This window comes from Canis lupus, chromosome 19 (assembly GCF_048164855.1).
Source record: "Canis lupus baileyi chromosome 19, mCanLup2.hap1, whole genome shotgun sequence".
NCBI lineage: Eukaryota > Metazoa > Chordata > Mammalia > Carnivora > Canidae > Canis > Canis lupus.
In genome coordinates, this window is record NC_132856.1 from 30877764 (window position 1) to 30892231 (window position 14468).

The 14468-nt window shown below is 38.9% G+C and overlaps 1 protein-coding gene across 4 annotated transcripts in view; it reads right to left on the reverse strand.

The window, feature by feature from the left end:
* The window catches only part of PTPRG (protein tyrosine phosphatase receptor type G), a 706326-nt gene that overhangs the window by 515693 nt on the left and 176165 nt on the right, over positions 1 to 14468 (reverse strand). For all 4 annotated transcript variants that reach the window (XM_072785567.1, XM_072785566.1, XM_072785569.1 and 1 more), the window contains exon 2: positions 13059 to 13163. In XM_072785567.1, the coding sequence (XP_072641668.1) occupies positions 13059 to 13163 (105 nt within the window). The remainder of the gene's footprint in view (positions 1 to 13058; positions 13164 to 14468) is intronic.

Genomic DNA, 14468 nt, shown 5'->3' on the forward strand with positions numbered 1-14468 from the left:
GAAAGACAAAGGAGAAAAAACATTGAGCTCCTGGGCCAGTAACCATATAAATCTGTATTTATATCTAAATATGTACAAAAGGGCTTGGAACAAGAGGGCAAATACATAATAGCCATTTACTCTGTAGAAAGTTTAGGGCACAATGACTTATCTAACTAAATAGACATATCTCCATTTATATGCCCCCCACACAATGTGATTTTTGTTTAATCCACCCACAGAAGATGAGGAATCCATGGCCATTATTATAACATTATTATAACTCGTATCAAATATTAAGCAGCAGACACTTGACAAAATGCTAGATCATGATGACCTGCCAATCATCATTCATAGCTCTCTTTTCCTTTCTACTCTCTTTGTTAAAAGTGATCTCTTCAGAACATTTGCTATGCCCTGCCCAGCTTTGAAGTGACTTGTCAAGTTTCACACGGGGTAACTATAAATTTTCTCATAATGCTACAGTGGCTTGATCAGCTATTCTGGAGGATCCTTCATGGTTAGCAATACTAAGAAAGATATTATTTCATAGCAGCCTCTTAGATCAAAGGGTTGACACATGGAATAGTCACCAGGGTCCTCAAAAATAAAACAATAACAATAAAAGCAACCTCACCACCTCTTTACTGCAGTGCAGCCATCATTCATTGCCTTCCCATGATGTGAAAGGTAAGCTTTTCCACACAACCACTGTTGTGTTTCATTCCTTTATGCTCTCATGCATAAACTCCTAGAATAGTCAATTTGCCAAGCTTTCCATGTCTTCTCTCCAGTGTCCAGAGAGGACTGAACATCAGGCCACTCAATGAATTCTATAATGCCTTAGCTAGCCATCATGACTCGACATTTTGAGTTCTTGCCACAGAAACCTGGCTCAATTGTCCACATTTGAGCCTGTGGATCAATAACTAACTAGAAAGGTGGAATTCTCATCACATCATGGCAACAGGCTATGTAAAAGCAATAAGCTCTGGCACGTCCCTAGCATAGTTTCTCAACCTTGATACTATTGACATTGTGAGCCAGATCATCCTGTGTTGTGGAGGCTGTTCTGGGCCTTGTAAGACATTTTACAGCAACCAGAGTTAATCAAAATTCTAGAAAAAAGGCCCAACTGAAATTAACAGAGTGATTTTCGGGTCTAACGTTTAACCTCTTTTGGGTTCCACTGTGTCCTCTCATGGTCTTACCTGGATTGCTTGCGCCGTAGATCCACAGAGCTTAGTCTCATTATATTCCGGTCTCTCCTCAGCAGAGAGAAGCCTTCTCTGGCCTCTCCTTTTGAAATAGCACCTCTGCCCTTCATCTTTCTCAATTGCCTTACTTTACTTTTTTATAGCATTATTTGAGGAGATTACCTATTTGTGTATGCTTCCCTGTCAGCCTCCACCAGGTAGGAAAGGCATTTTGTTTATTGTTCTCTTTTGTCACCCTAATGCCTAGAACTCAGCCTGCCTCCTGGCCAGTGTTTAATAAACACTCCTTCAGTGAACAACTTAGTGAACTGAAGACTAGAGGGAGGAAGACACATACACACACACCTCACTCATTAAAAGTCCCTGATTTCTCTAGCCAAATATATAGACCCTCAGCAAAGATAATGCTGGGTCTTATAACAGTACAGTTCCCTAAGACCATCAAAGGGAAGGGAGGCCTGTATGAGGCCTTTCTGGATTTGAGAAGCTTGGACATTTGGTGTGTATGCAAGTTTTTCAGGAAGATTTTAAATCAACATCGGCACCTAATGCTTTGCATTTAAGAGGATGTTTGCAAACATCATGTTGCCCCACTTCCAAACTTAGCTACAGTGGCTGGGGTGAGAGAGGTGCAGACAGACAGGTGTCATTGCTCAAGAGAGGTCTCCAATTTGCTCCCTAGGAAGCCCACTTCCCAACCAACTTTTGCCTTTCTGCAAAAAATGGCATTATCTCAGAGGGTTGGTTTGAACATCAATTAAGACAAAGCAATCGAGTATACATTAAAAATAGCAGACCACAAACATACAGCCTAAAAGTGCCCTGCCTCTACAGGGCTATGTTAGATCATAAACTGCCCTTATTATTAAGCCAGGAGAAGCAGGAAGGCTTTTCCAGAGTCTAAAACATGGCAACAGATGCAAAAACAAATCCTTATATGCAGACATGCTCCCGGAAATGACTTCTGTGTGAATATGAGAGAAAAATCCTGGTACTACTGCCAGCAGCCAGGAGTCCTCATGAGACAAAGTAAAGCATATCTTGACTAGTTCTTTCTGGCACAGCAGGTATGGGTCCAATTGGCCGGGAGTGTTGAAATTTCCTTTTCCCACCCTAGTGGATGGTGAGAGAAAGGGCAATCTTTACAGGAAAAGAATGTTATATAAGATAGCTCATTAAGAGGTGATGTAAGAATGTAAAAGCCACAGGACCTTCAGAAAGTGTCAAAACTCATTCCCCAAGAGGAGAGTGTGGACTATATACTTCACAATAGAGAGGAGAAAATACCTGCATTATCACAGTGAGTCCCAGAAGCAGAAACACACTATAAATGGCTCCTCTCACCTTTGCAGATACTACTCACACACCTTAGAAGAAGCTCATATTTCATTTTCCTGCTAAAATTTCTCAACAACCAATCAATACCAAATGTACAAATGGCATGCATGCCTACTAGAAGGAAGAGCATTTTCTTAACATTGGAACTAGGGTTAAGGGTGGAACAGAGAAAAATGATTTCGGGAGGCGGGGGAAGGGGAGGTCAATAATAATTGGGGCAGAGCAACCAAATGTTACCTTTGGGAGTAGCAAATTTTCATTCAGCTTCTAGAAGGAGCTTATTTTCCTCCCAGAAAATGGGCCTTCCAACTGGGAGAATGTGGATCTACATAAACAGAAAATTTGGACCAAGTTGCTTCCCAAGCCCAGGGAAGATGTCAAGGTCAACAGAATTCACCATGTGGCCTGAAGAGTATAAAACATGCCCCATTAGACCCCTTTCACTCTGAAACTCCATCTATTAAAAATATTTAACAAATCAGAGACAATAACCAGTAACAATCGAAGGTAGACATGGGTCCACTGTTTGATCTGGGGAAGATTTCAGAAATGGCCAAGAAGTGATAGTGAGGACATTCAGGGGGCTTAGCCTAGTGTGAATTTTAAGATTTTTAATAATCTATATGGGTATACTAGAACCAGGACACACAGGGAGCTATACTTGACAAATTAGGGCATAAATATCTCCCTTAATTTTTAAGCCAATTCATGGAAACGTTTTACCCTTTGTGATTTTTTTTAAAAGATTTTATTTATTTATTCATGACAGACACAGAGAGAGAGAGGCAGAGACACAGGCAGGGGGAGAAGCAGGCTCCATGCAGGAAGCCCGACATGGGACTCGATGCCAGGTCTCCAGGATCACACCCTGGGCTGAAGGCAGCGCTAAACCACTGAGCCACCGGGCTGCCCCTACCCTTCGTGATTTTTCACATCACAGATACAGGCTGATTGTAGAGCATGTGATAAGAGGTTTTCAATTCTGGGATGGTAACAATATCTCCTAGAGGAGATTTATTTTGCCATATTGGAGTATCAATTGTACAAATGCTAAGTTTAAACTTTTCTTTAAACATGCTCACTTTTTATAAAATCTTAAATATATAATTAATAGGAAATTTAACAAACCAGAATGGAAAACGAGCATGGCCTGCCAGATATGAAGAGTAACCAGGAAATTATAAAAGCCACAAGATGAAATTCTAAACTACTCTCCCAGCTAAAGGCTCTGGGCAAGACCCATCTCTGTTTAAAAGAGATACCAGCAAGTGACAGAAGTATTAAAGACCGATTAGCACCATGCTGTTAGTTTCTCCTTGATAAACAACTCGAGAAATGACTTTATTATGTTAAAAGTCAGGTTCTTATATAGCAGGTTAAAGTCATTTCTCATATGAAATAAAATCACATTCAATACTATGCTCAGGGAAAATATTATTTATTATACACTACAATATTCTTAATGAAAAGTAAGGATTCCTAAAGTTACTACAAAGTATTTCTCAAGAAAGCAAGGTTCCGTGTTTTACACGTTACCACTAAACAAAGTCCCCGTCACATGGTAGATATTGGGGTTAATATAAATGAAATAGAAGACAGGTTAAATTTTATTAGCAAGAGAGACAACGAAGAAGATTCACTACCCTTAATGCTACTGATTTCAAGTAGGGTCATGGGAGATGACCAGCTGAAAAATAGAGGTGAGATTAATTTCAGGATCACTTCACAAAACCACTGAAGGCTAACATCACCAGTCTATGCCACCATCAGACTGAAAGAACACTCAAGGTGGACCAAGCAGAACCAGACTCTATAAGATTTCTGCTTGGGTACAAAATGAATTATACTTAACCTTGTGGACTGAGTTCCCTTCTGAATTTAAATAAACAGGGAGAGAATTCAATCTTTAAGCATATATTAGACACATACCAGCTACAGATGGGCAGTCATAAAAGTCCACAAGCCAGGAAGACAGCTCTTCCTTTAATATTACTACCAGGCCCACCCAATGAGAGAAGAGACAACAAAATAAGGAATGGAAGTGCAGTTCAACTTCATAATTTCAACCTGGGAGAGGTCAGTAAAGTGTTACTCATCATGATATATATCAATGACATTTTATTTGCAAAAAAAAAAAAAAAATCCATGTAACATTACTTAACAATATCCAATGGGAAAGACAGAACATTTCCCCGTTTTATAGAGTCAGGGTATTGGGTTTTATGAACCAAATCAGATCTAATAAATGAGTATATAGTATCAGGTAAGAAAAAAGATGAGTTGCCTTAACATAAATTACATAGCACGTTCAGATAATTGCTTTCCAATTTTTTTAGGCATGTATGAGGCTAGGCATATTTTCCCATTGAAATTTTAAAATAATATCCTTCCAATAACCCACACTCCCCCCACCACTGCCCCCAACAAGCTAGTTTCAAAGGAGAGAACATCATCCTTTCAAATTTGTAACCAAGAAAAAAGATATTTGATTGATTCATCACAGATATGAAAAACATATATTTACAGATAACTCTGGATACCTTCTGTAAACAGTAAATTTCTAGATTATTGAATATTAAGACTTATGTTGTATCAAAGCAAATATTGACCTTATCTCTGCCCAGGCCAATATTTACTGCATTGCTCAATAAATCCTGATGTTCATTTTCAAACTGAGTCAATATCAGTTCATTAATTTCTGCATGGTTCATATCAGTATTTTATAAAAGTTGAAATACCAGTGAAATGTTCCACCTAAAAAATTTGGACACAGCCAATTAAAGAGACAAAAGGCCTTTTGCCTCCCTTCTGGCTTTCCTTTAATTTTTCCTTTCTTCCTCTCTCTTAAAAAATGTTATAAAGAAAACTGCCTAAATTTAATACAAGCCAATCAACTATTCAAAAATAAAAGGATTACTTCAGGAAATATTATGAATGGACTGGTATAAGAAATTTAAATATTCTCGATATAATTCTTTAAGATATTAAAGCATTATAGATATAAATGTAAAAAAGACAATAGCCCTCATTTCTCAATAATAATCACAATTAACTTCTGTGTATAGTCTCCAGACCACTCAGCTCTATTCATTAATAGAAACCTGATTAACCATATTACTCTAATGTATATATCTATTTCATTTTGGTGGATATTTAATGTGAATTTCATCATAGGATATACTACAATTACCCCAAATCCCTACTTACGGTTACTTAGGCTGTTAAACACAATGTCATGTTGGGTATGTGTATAAGTGTTTCTAAAAGACTAATTCCCTGAAACAGAAGTGCTGGATCAAAGACTATCAATATTTAACATTTTCACAGATTTTGCCAAAGAGCCCTCCAAAAAGACTCTACCAACATGCTACCTTCAGAGTCAATTTAAAACCCAAAGTCTCAGTCTTCCATTTAGCCACATTTTAAATGTCCCATCATAGCAACAATTAAAATTGTAATCATTGATATATATTGTTTGATACCAACACAGTACTGAACAATATTTCACCTTCCTAAGATGCTTTTCAAAGGGTCACAAGGACCTGAAGGAATTTATTGATGTCCTCTTACAGCATACAATAGCATCCATTAACTGTGCAAACATTTGTGAATCTATCTCTAAAGAAAAAGATGCCAAAAAACTTAAGAACTCAGGTGGCAAAGATTAGAAGTTTAAAAAAAAAAGAGGAAAAAGACAAGAAAAAAGAAGGCATCAGTAAGATATGAGAACAGTTTCTTTCCAACAGGTGGGGGCGGGGGAAGCCAGATTCGGCCAAGTATTGAAAAATGCTCAAGGTATCTTAAGCATATGGCAACACATTTTTCTCTTTTATACATAAAGTCCTGATTAGTGTGTGACCATATGTGTTTTTTCTCACCCTATCTATCCTTGTAATCACAGATCAAGTGTAAAAGAAAAAGAGTACCTATAGGAAGAAACAGTTTGTTCTACAATGTGTTCCCTACCTTGAGGTCCTCCTATTCCAAAACATTTAAGTAAGAACAGGGAAATACCAAGATTCATTACAGATAAAGGTCCTGTTCAAGAAGCATCAAGTTTAAGACTGTAAGAAGTATGGACAAAACACTATACCATATCTTAATAGGCTCAAGTCCAAAATCTTTACCTTCACAGCCAACCCTCCACTCCTCTTTACTCATTTTAAATTAAAGGTAGTGCCATCTTCAACCATTCCAGGGATCATCCTAGACAAGTGACTTTGTGTTCTCAACCACTTACTAATGGTAATGAATTCCCATCAACTCTCTCCTCTTATCTCTCAAATCTCTGATGATACAACACCATCATTTTTCATCCTGCGTTCTTCCACCACTGACAGATCCTTAACCCTTCAACCAGAGGTCTTACTCAAATATAAAACCAACTTAGTCCATTCCCACCATGAAACCCTTAAAGGCCTCCCTATCACCCTCAGATAGATGTTCTAGGTCACTGGAAGAATACTGTAAGACCCATCAAGGTGCAACATTCTGCATTATTCCCTCAACTGTTTCCAACCTACCATAGGCTTGAGACTTACAGAGCTACTCTGAGTTCCCCAGTCACTACAAGATCATTTCATGGCTCAAAGATTCCACATGTTCAGGCAAACACTTGCCCATTTTTAACAGCTGGGATCAGGCAGGAGCAATTCTGGGAGCTTCTTGGACACCACCCCCCATTATAGTATAACACCTGGCATATAGTAAGCAATTTTTTTTTAAGATTTTATTTATTTATTCATGAGAGACACACAGAGAGAGAGGCAGAGACACAGTCAGAGGGAGAAGCAGGCTCCATGCAGGGAGCCCAACATGGGACTCGATCCCGGGTCTCCAGGATCACACCCTGGGCTGAAGGCAGCGCTCAAACACTGAGCCACTGGGGCTGCCCTACAGTAAGCAATTAATAAGTGTGTTCGATGGATAAATAAGGGGGAGAGGGGTCAGGCTAGACATCACGATAAATAAAGGTAACTTTGAATTACACTTGGAAGGATGAATCTCAAGACTGATTCCTCCCCAATGGTATGGTTCCATCAGATCATAAGCTCTCTATTGCAAATAGAGTGTCTCTAGGGAAATGATTCCCTTTAGAAACTTCACAGGAAACATTAGGAAAAGAACAATTAATACAATATTAATATCAAACTCTGAGGTTCTATAATGGCTTCCATTGTTCTAATGACAAAGGCAGGCTTCTGCAGGTATGTGTATTTTGCTTTACCCTTTATAGACATTATTAAAAATAATCATGGAAATGATATTTTAGGAATTTAATTATACCTTTAGTTTACCAGGGGAGCTGATTACTTAAAAGGATCCAATGGTGAAATCTTCTGTAAATCACCCACTGTTTTACCTGAATTTCATGGCAGGATCCCCTTAGTGAGTTCCCAAGCCAGGAATCTGACAGGAGTTCATTTATCTGTACATCCATTCACCTACTTGAAAAATATCCACTAAATATGCATAAAATGAGATACTCTGATACCCAGTAGGAAAAAAAAAAAAAAAAAACCTATGGAATTACTCGACATTTAGCTGGGGAAATGAAACATACACCTACATGCACCACATACACACATGCATGTGCCTTATAAAACGAGATGTTTATATGAATAATGTAGTGGGGTGGCATATAATTAAACTCCAAGTGGGTAATACGTATTCCACTCCAGAACGGAGGCCAAGAATTATACCAGGTGCTTATAGAAGTTACCTCTAATCCCCAAAGCCATCCAGCAAGGTATGTCCTCTTTATCTCCATTTTACAGCTGAGTAAGTCATCAAACCCAGGACAATTGAAAGGGACCTTGGATGTCCCCTCCTACAATGTCCTGGCCACAGCTGGAATCCCTCTTAGAATTATCCTGCTGGGCCTCTTCTCAGCACAACACCAGACACTTCTTGCGGGAAATTTTGGATTCCTCTAACGATGAGAATTGTCCCCCTTGTATTGATTCACAGAATCTTGCTATAGCGAAGGAACATGAGATATTGATTATTCGAAATGCACAAAACCAAATGGGAGAAGTAAAAAAAAGTATGGGAGGAGAAACCACAACCTGTTTTTCCTCCAAGACTCTGACGAGTAGGAGAAAAAAACAGAGAGCTTTATAAAAATGCCTCCAATTTCCCCTTGAACTTGCTCCAGATTTGTTTCTCATTTCCCTTTCCGGCAACAATGACCTACCTAGCATTTGTTACTTTTTGTGTATTAATTACAGAAGTTCTGGGCAAATTCCAAAATTCATGAGCTGTCATCACTTCAGGTAACACAGAAAAAGATCTGTGTCTTAAGGCAAGTAAACCTAACAGAAAAATTGTTTTAATATTTCCAGTGAGAAACTCTGATTCAATCTATTAGGGGTTTTTTTTTCCAGTTTAATTCTATATGCAATATAGAAAGAGATTTTTCCCCTTTTTAGCCCTGTCTTGGAATAAGGAAAATAAACCCAAAGACATAAAGTAGTCTTCAACTTACAAAGCTATTAACAGTGAACAATAATAGTATCTTACATTTATGTTCTACTTCCTAACTCCTATCCATAATAGTTTCACACTGAACTCAGATATTATGACCCTCTCTTTTACAGTAGACAAAATTAAGAACCAGAGAGAAAACCTATCTTCAGATGATCCTAATGGGACCAGAGTACGTATTTCCTCAATAAACAGTCCCTTGTGCTAAAGCTGTAAGTGTTCACAATGGCACTGTCTAATAAGCCTACAGACGTAAAGATTTTAGCATCTCAAATATAATGAAGATATGTGCATTATCCAAAGTGATACAGACAAAATGAAATAACTTGGTTAGTCCTAATGTAAAAATTACACGGATATTAATGAACTACTGTGATGACAATATCCTAAATACAGATCTCCACAGCTCGAAAACTTCTGCAACTCTCCTCAAGTGACTGGGATAGGGTGCCAGTGAAATAACTGGGTCACCATCAGGCACCAAACCCCATCCACACAAAACCAACCTACTCAGGAGGATACAGGGGTGGGGGGCCTCAAAACCACCAACACCCACCCATCTTCCTGATCCATCTCCCGAAGCACATCCCACTCCACTCATGTCTTTGTTCCTCCCAAGTCCTTTCCAAAAGCAGGATCACCAGACTCACTCTGAATGCTAACTAGGAGACTTGCTGAGGATATTCCAGCTCAAGAGAAAATGCAAGGGAGGGGGAAAAATATATATATATATATATATACATACATTTTCCAAATCTCTGAACAGTTCTGTTTATGAGTCAGGCTAACATCTGCTCAAAAACCAAAGCTATCTCAATGTGAGCAAGAATTGGTAAACTTCTCTCAAGGGTCAGATAAAAATATTCTAGGCTTTTTGGTCAATCTGTAGCAACTACTCAACCCCAGCACAAAAGCAGCCAGACAATACCCAAGGGAATGGGCATGGTTGTGTTTCAATATAACTTTATTCAAAAAAAAAAAAAAAAAAAAAAAACCAGCAGCAGGTTGTATAGTTGGCCAAGCCCTGAACTTGAGGATAATCTGTTTAAACTTCTCATTCCCAAAAATTAATGGGGAGTTGTTGTGAATCATAACTGACGAAATTCAGCTTACTCAGCTCTCAGGACAGCCTAGTACCCACCCACTGTCCATCACAGTTACCCACTGAGAATCCCACTAATAACATCAACAGCAGCAAAAATAATAATAGTGTCTAAAGCAGCAGGAATATTAGGTACTTGATGCAAGAAACTATCTTAGATTTTTCACACATATTATTTCATTTCATCCCTATAACAACTCTACAAGGGAAGTATTGTTAATTACCCACAACTCAAAGATGGAGAGACTTCATCTCCAAGGAATTAAATGTCCTCCCAGTGTCATAAAGATATTATGACTTATATTTAAGCCACAGTCTGTGTGACCTCAAAATTCATACTGTCACATACCACATACCCAACAAACCAGTATCATCTTAGGAGAAACTAAGACACATCTGTGAATTACAGTCATGAAATTAAAATCTGAACCATCAAACTCATCTTCAGAAATGGCCTGCTTCACTTTTGCTAAATTTATAAACAATTCCTCCTACAAACAGCAAGTCTTTCTTTCAGCAGCCCCACTGTTCAGGCAGCATTTACACCTAGAGGTGTATGTTGCTGCACCTAAGAGCCCACATCTACTTTGTTGTGGTTTCAAGGCCTTGGTCAGAAATGTCATAAGTGACAACAACCCCTTTCTGACCTGTCTTTGTCTACTGGCCAAATGCTAAGGAGTGTCTCTGATGGCTCCCAAGTCTTATTGGCAGGAGAATCGATATTCTCCCAAATTGGTGTGAAGCAACCCCTGATAATGTGGAATTTTCAGAAAGGCCTGGTAAAAGTATGAGGACTATGTACCATTAATTGATACCTGTCTCATTCTTTTCTTCTCCTTTTACATTTTATTTTCTCCATTTCGTCCCTAAGCAAATAACTTCACTGGTTCTTCCAAACCAATCTGTATCTTCTGGGGGATTCCTCATATGACTGTCACATCCCATCGAGAAGACAGGTGGGCAAAGTATAGCCTGTATGCCCTATCCAACTGGCCATGTGCTTTAATACAGCCTGTAAATTAAGAATGGCTTTTATATTTTTAAATGAGAAAAAAGAAATAAAAAAGAAGTATCCTATTTTCTGACACATGAAAATTACACATAATTCAAATTTCAGTGTTCATAAATACATCTTTATGGAAACCCAGCCAGTTTATCTAGGATTATGATGGCTGCCTTTGCACATACTGGCAAAGTTGAGCTGTTACTAGAGAAACCAACACACCCTATAAAGCCCAAGATATTTACTGTCTGGCTTTTACAGAAAAGGGGTGTCAAAGCCTCAAGTTGAACTATTAGCCCATCCACCTATAGAGGTAGCTCCCAAATCCATTCCAGAAATGCATTCCAGAAATGCAAAATGGACACTCATTAAGTCCACTGGAGCTAAGGATATCAAGAATTGCTCCCTTCCAAAGACTGCAGCACTTACATCCCTTCTTAACTGAATAATGGGAAAAGTTTTAGGACTTTCAGTTCTTCACTGCCATTTGGAATTGGAGATGCTGATGGGGTATAACTTCCAATTTCCTGACTAACAGCATTGTTATTCTAAATTGATGAACTGTAAATAGCAGGCCACTTACGCCTCTTCCTAACTGGTATCAGAGCCACAGAGTACAAAATGATAAATTTTCTTCAGGTTTCTTGGCAAGAAGCTATATATATATGTAATTTTGGCCTTCATCTCACAATTTCCTTCATTTATCAGAAATGGTGACAAAAAGGCTCTAATTAGATAATTCTAATCACAGGGAGTTGGGTGTGATGGAAGACTTCAGAATCACTATCTGTTCCTTGCAAAACAAAACAGATAGGCTATTCTCCCTGTAGGGGCAGGAGATTTATCAATAGACAAAAGGATGCAAAAAGCCAATAGATAAGGTGTAATTAAAGATCAAGCCTATAAATTTTACACTGACATAAATTTAACAAGATTTGCAGGTGGAAATTCGGGACTTAAACCAGAGCATCATTATGAAAAGAATGCCTTTAAAATCTATATGCAATGACGTTGCATAAACACAGATTTATTATTAATACTAATACCTTGTGGCTTCAAGCCTTTTCAGACAAATTATTTGAATTATTTAGTGCCAAAGTAATTTCCAAAATGGTCTATCTTCTTCAACCATTCCTCCTTAATTAGCTATAATACATTTTCCATATATATTGGAGCATCAAAATCTCTTTTAGAAATAACAATCCACCTATATGTTTTGGGTACTTGTTGGAAATATAATCCAGAAACATCTGTATATTCTTACAGGTCTTCATTTCTCTCCACTTAGAATGTAAGAATATTATTTGCAATGTAATATTCAACATATTTTTAACAATGCTGTCTGTCTTCCCTGGCTGGAAGGCTAAAAGCTTAAAAGCAACAATGAAAAGAAATGCAGAATACCATAGAGGGCTGAAATATATTCAACTAACGAGATCTGATTTGAAAATAAAGTTGCATTATTTAGATTAAAGCAAAACAGATCATTTTGATATGTGACGCTTTGTAATATTTAGCAGACGTTTAGCAGCTCAAGACTAGCCTTGTATTTTCTGCTTTCCGAAATCACAGCTACTGAAAAGACAGAAGAGAAAAGACCGTGTCTTTTGGGAAATTACAAGTTTGGTACAATAACTCATTAACAAGTAAAGTTCAGAAACAAATGCAAATTGAGGGGGAAAAGCAAGTTGAGAAAACAGGTGGATCGCTTCTCGGCCTTTTGGCTAAGATCAAGTGGAGAAAACAGGTGGAAGAAATAAATTGGTACTTATAACCTTGAGGAAAAACAGGCTGGAGTGTTTCAACTCTTAGTGAACTACAAAAAGGTCTGAACAAATAAGTTCAATGTGAAAGAGATTCAGAGTCCTTTCTGGGGAGCTTAAAAGGATGGCAACTGGCCTGTGCAAACCAGGTTTGGAACCCATCAACTCACCCGAGTAGGCCCAGTACGGGTCTCCTGAAGCCTTGCGCCTGCGGATCTGCGCCGAGCTGCCGTGTCTGTTCTCATGCAGGGCCCCGACGTAGCCTTCTGTGAGGGCTGGAAGAGGGGGAGAGCACAATGAGTCAAAGTCTTCACTCCACTGGACAGAGGAAGAGTGTCAAACACACCACAGGTGACTTCCTAGAAGCACACACCCCAAGGGTAATGGAAGAGAACCTACTGATTTTACAGAAAAAGAATAGGGTAGCCTAGCGAGACTAATGGGCCTCCAGGATGAATATTAATACTAACAGTAGCTTACAAGGAGCCTTTGTGCCACCAAGCATGGTGCACTCGCACTTTACATATAATATATTATCTGAACACTACCAGGCCACAGACCCAGTGAAGCCCATAACAAGCCCATTCTATAGATAAGCAGACCGAACCTTAGAGAAGTTAAGTAGCTTTAACCTACCCAAGGTCATAGGACTAGTAACAGCACACTTGGAACCTGTGGTCTTTGTTCTGACTACATGTATAAGCCTATGTATGTCCTAGATGCAAGAGGCCTCTATGCCTTATCTGATCTTCAAAGAAAAAGGGGTCATCCCATCTCATTTACAGATGGAGGAATTAAGGCTCAGACACCCTAAGGAACTGGTCCCAGGTAACACAGGTAAGCAAGCAAGACATCAGGGAATCACACATAAGCATGCCCACATCAAAGCCAGGGCCTCTACCATCAAGCACCTCCCAGTCTAAGGCCTGGGAGACTGACCATAGTAAGTACCAGTCCTCCATATCCTTTGGACCCCAGATAGTCACCTGTTACACATGAAGATAAGAAACATGAAACCCACAAAGCCAACATTGCTCCGAAAAGAAATTCCATTTAATGGTGTATGTTTTGAAAACTCACAATGAATCCAATCTTCTCCACCATTATAGAGAGCTTCCAACTGCCTGATATAGTGTTGGAAGCCCACCCCTCCCAGCCAATTCATGAATGTAAATTTCTATTCTTGTGAGCCCACACCCGAATACACTGGCATGTAAGTAGACAAATACTACAGGTGCCCAGAATCCAAAATGAAATGGAATTACACTTCAAACATGCATCCCAGCTGTCTATGTTAATATTTAAATGCACCCAAACAAAATCAGGTGTGCTTTGAAAAAGCAGGGAAAATGGTTAGGGGAACTGTAGATTCAATTTAAGAGTAAGATGGCACCAGGAAAACAATATATTCTCCATCCCAAATTAGCCAAAGTAATGATAATGATGTCACCACGATGGCAAATTAGGAAACGTAGAAAGTACAGTCTTGGGCAACCCGTGTGGCTCAGCGGTTTAGCGCCAACTTGGGCCCAGGGCCTGATCCTGGAGACCCGGGATCGAGTCGCACATCAGGCTCCCTG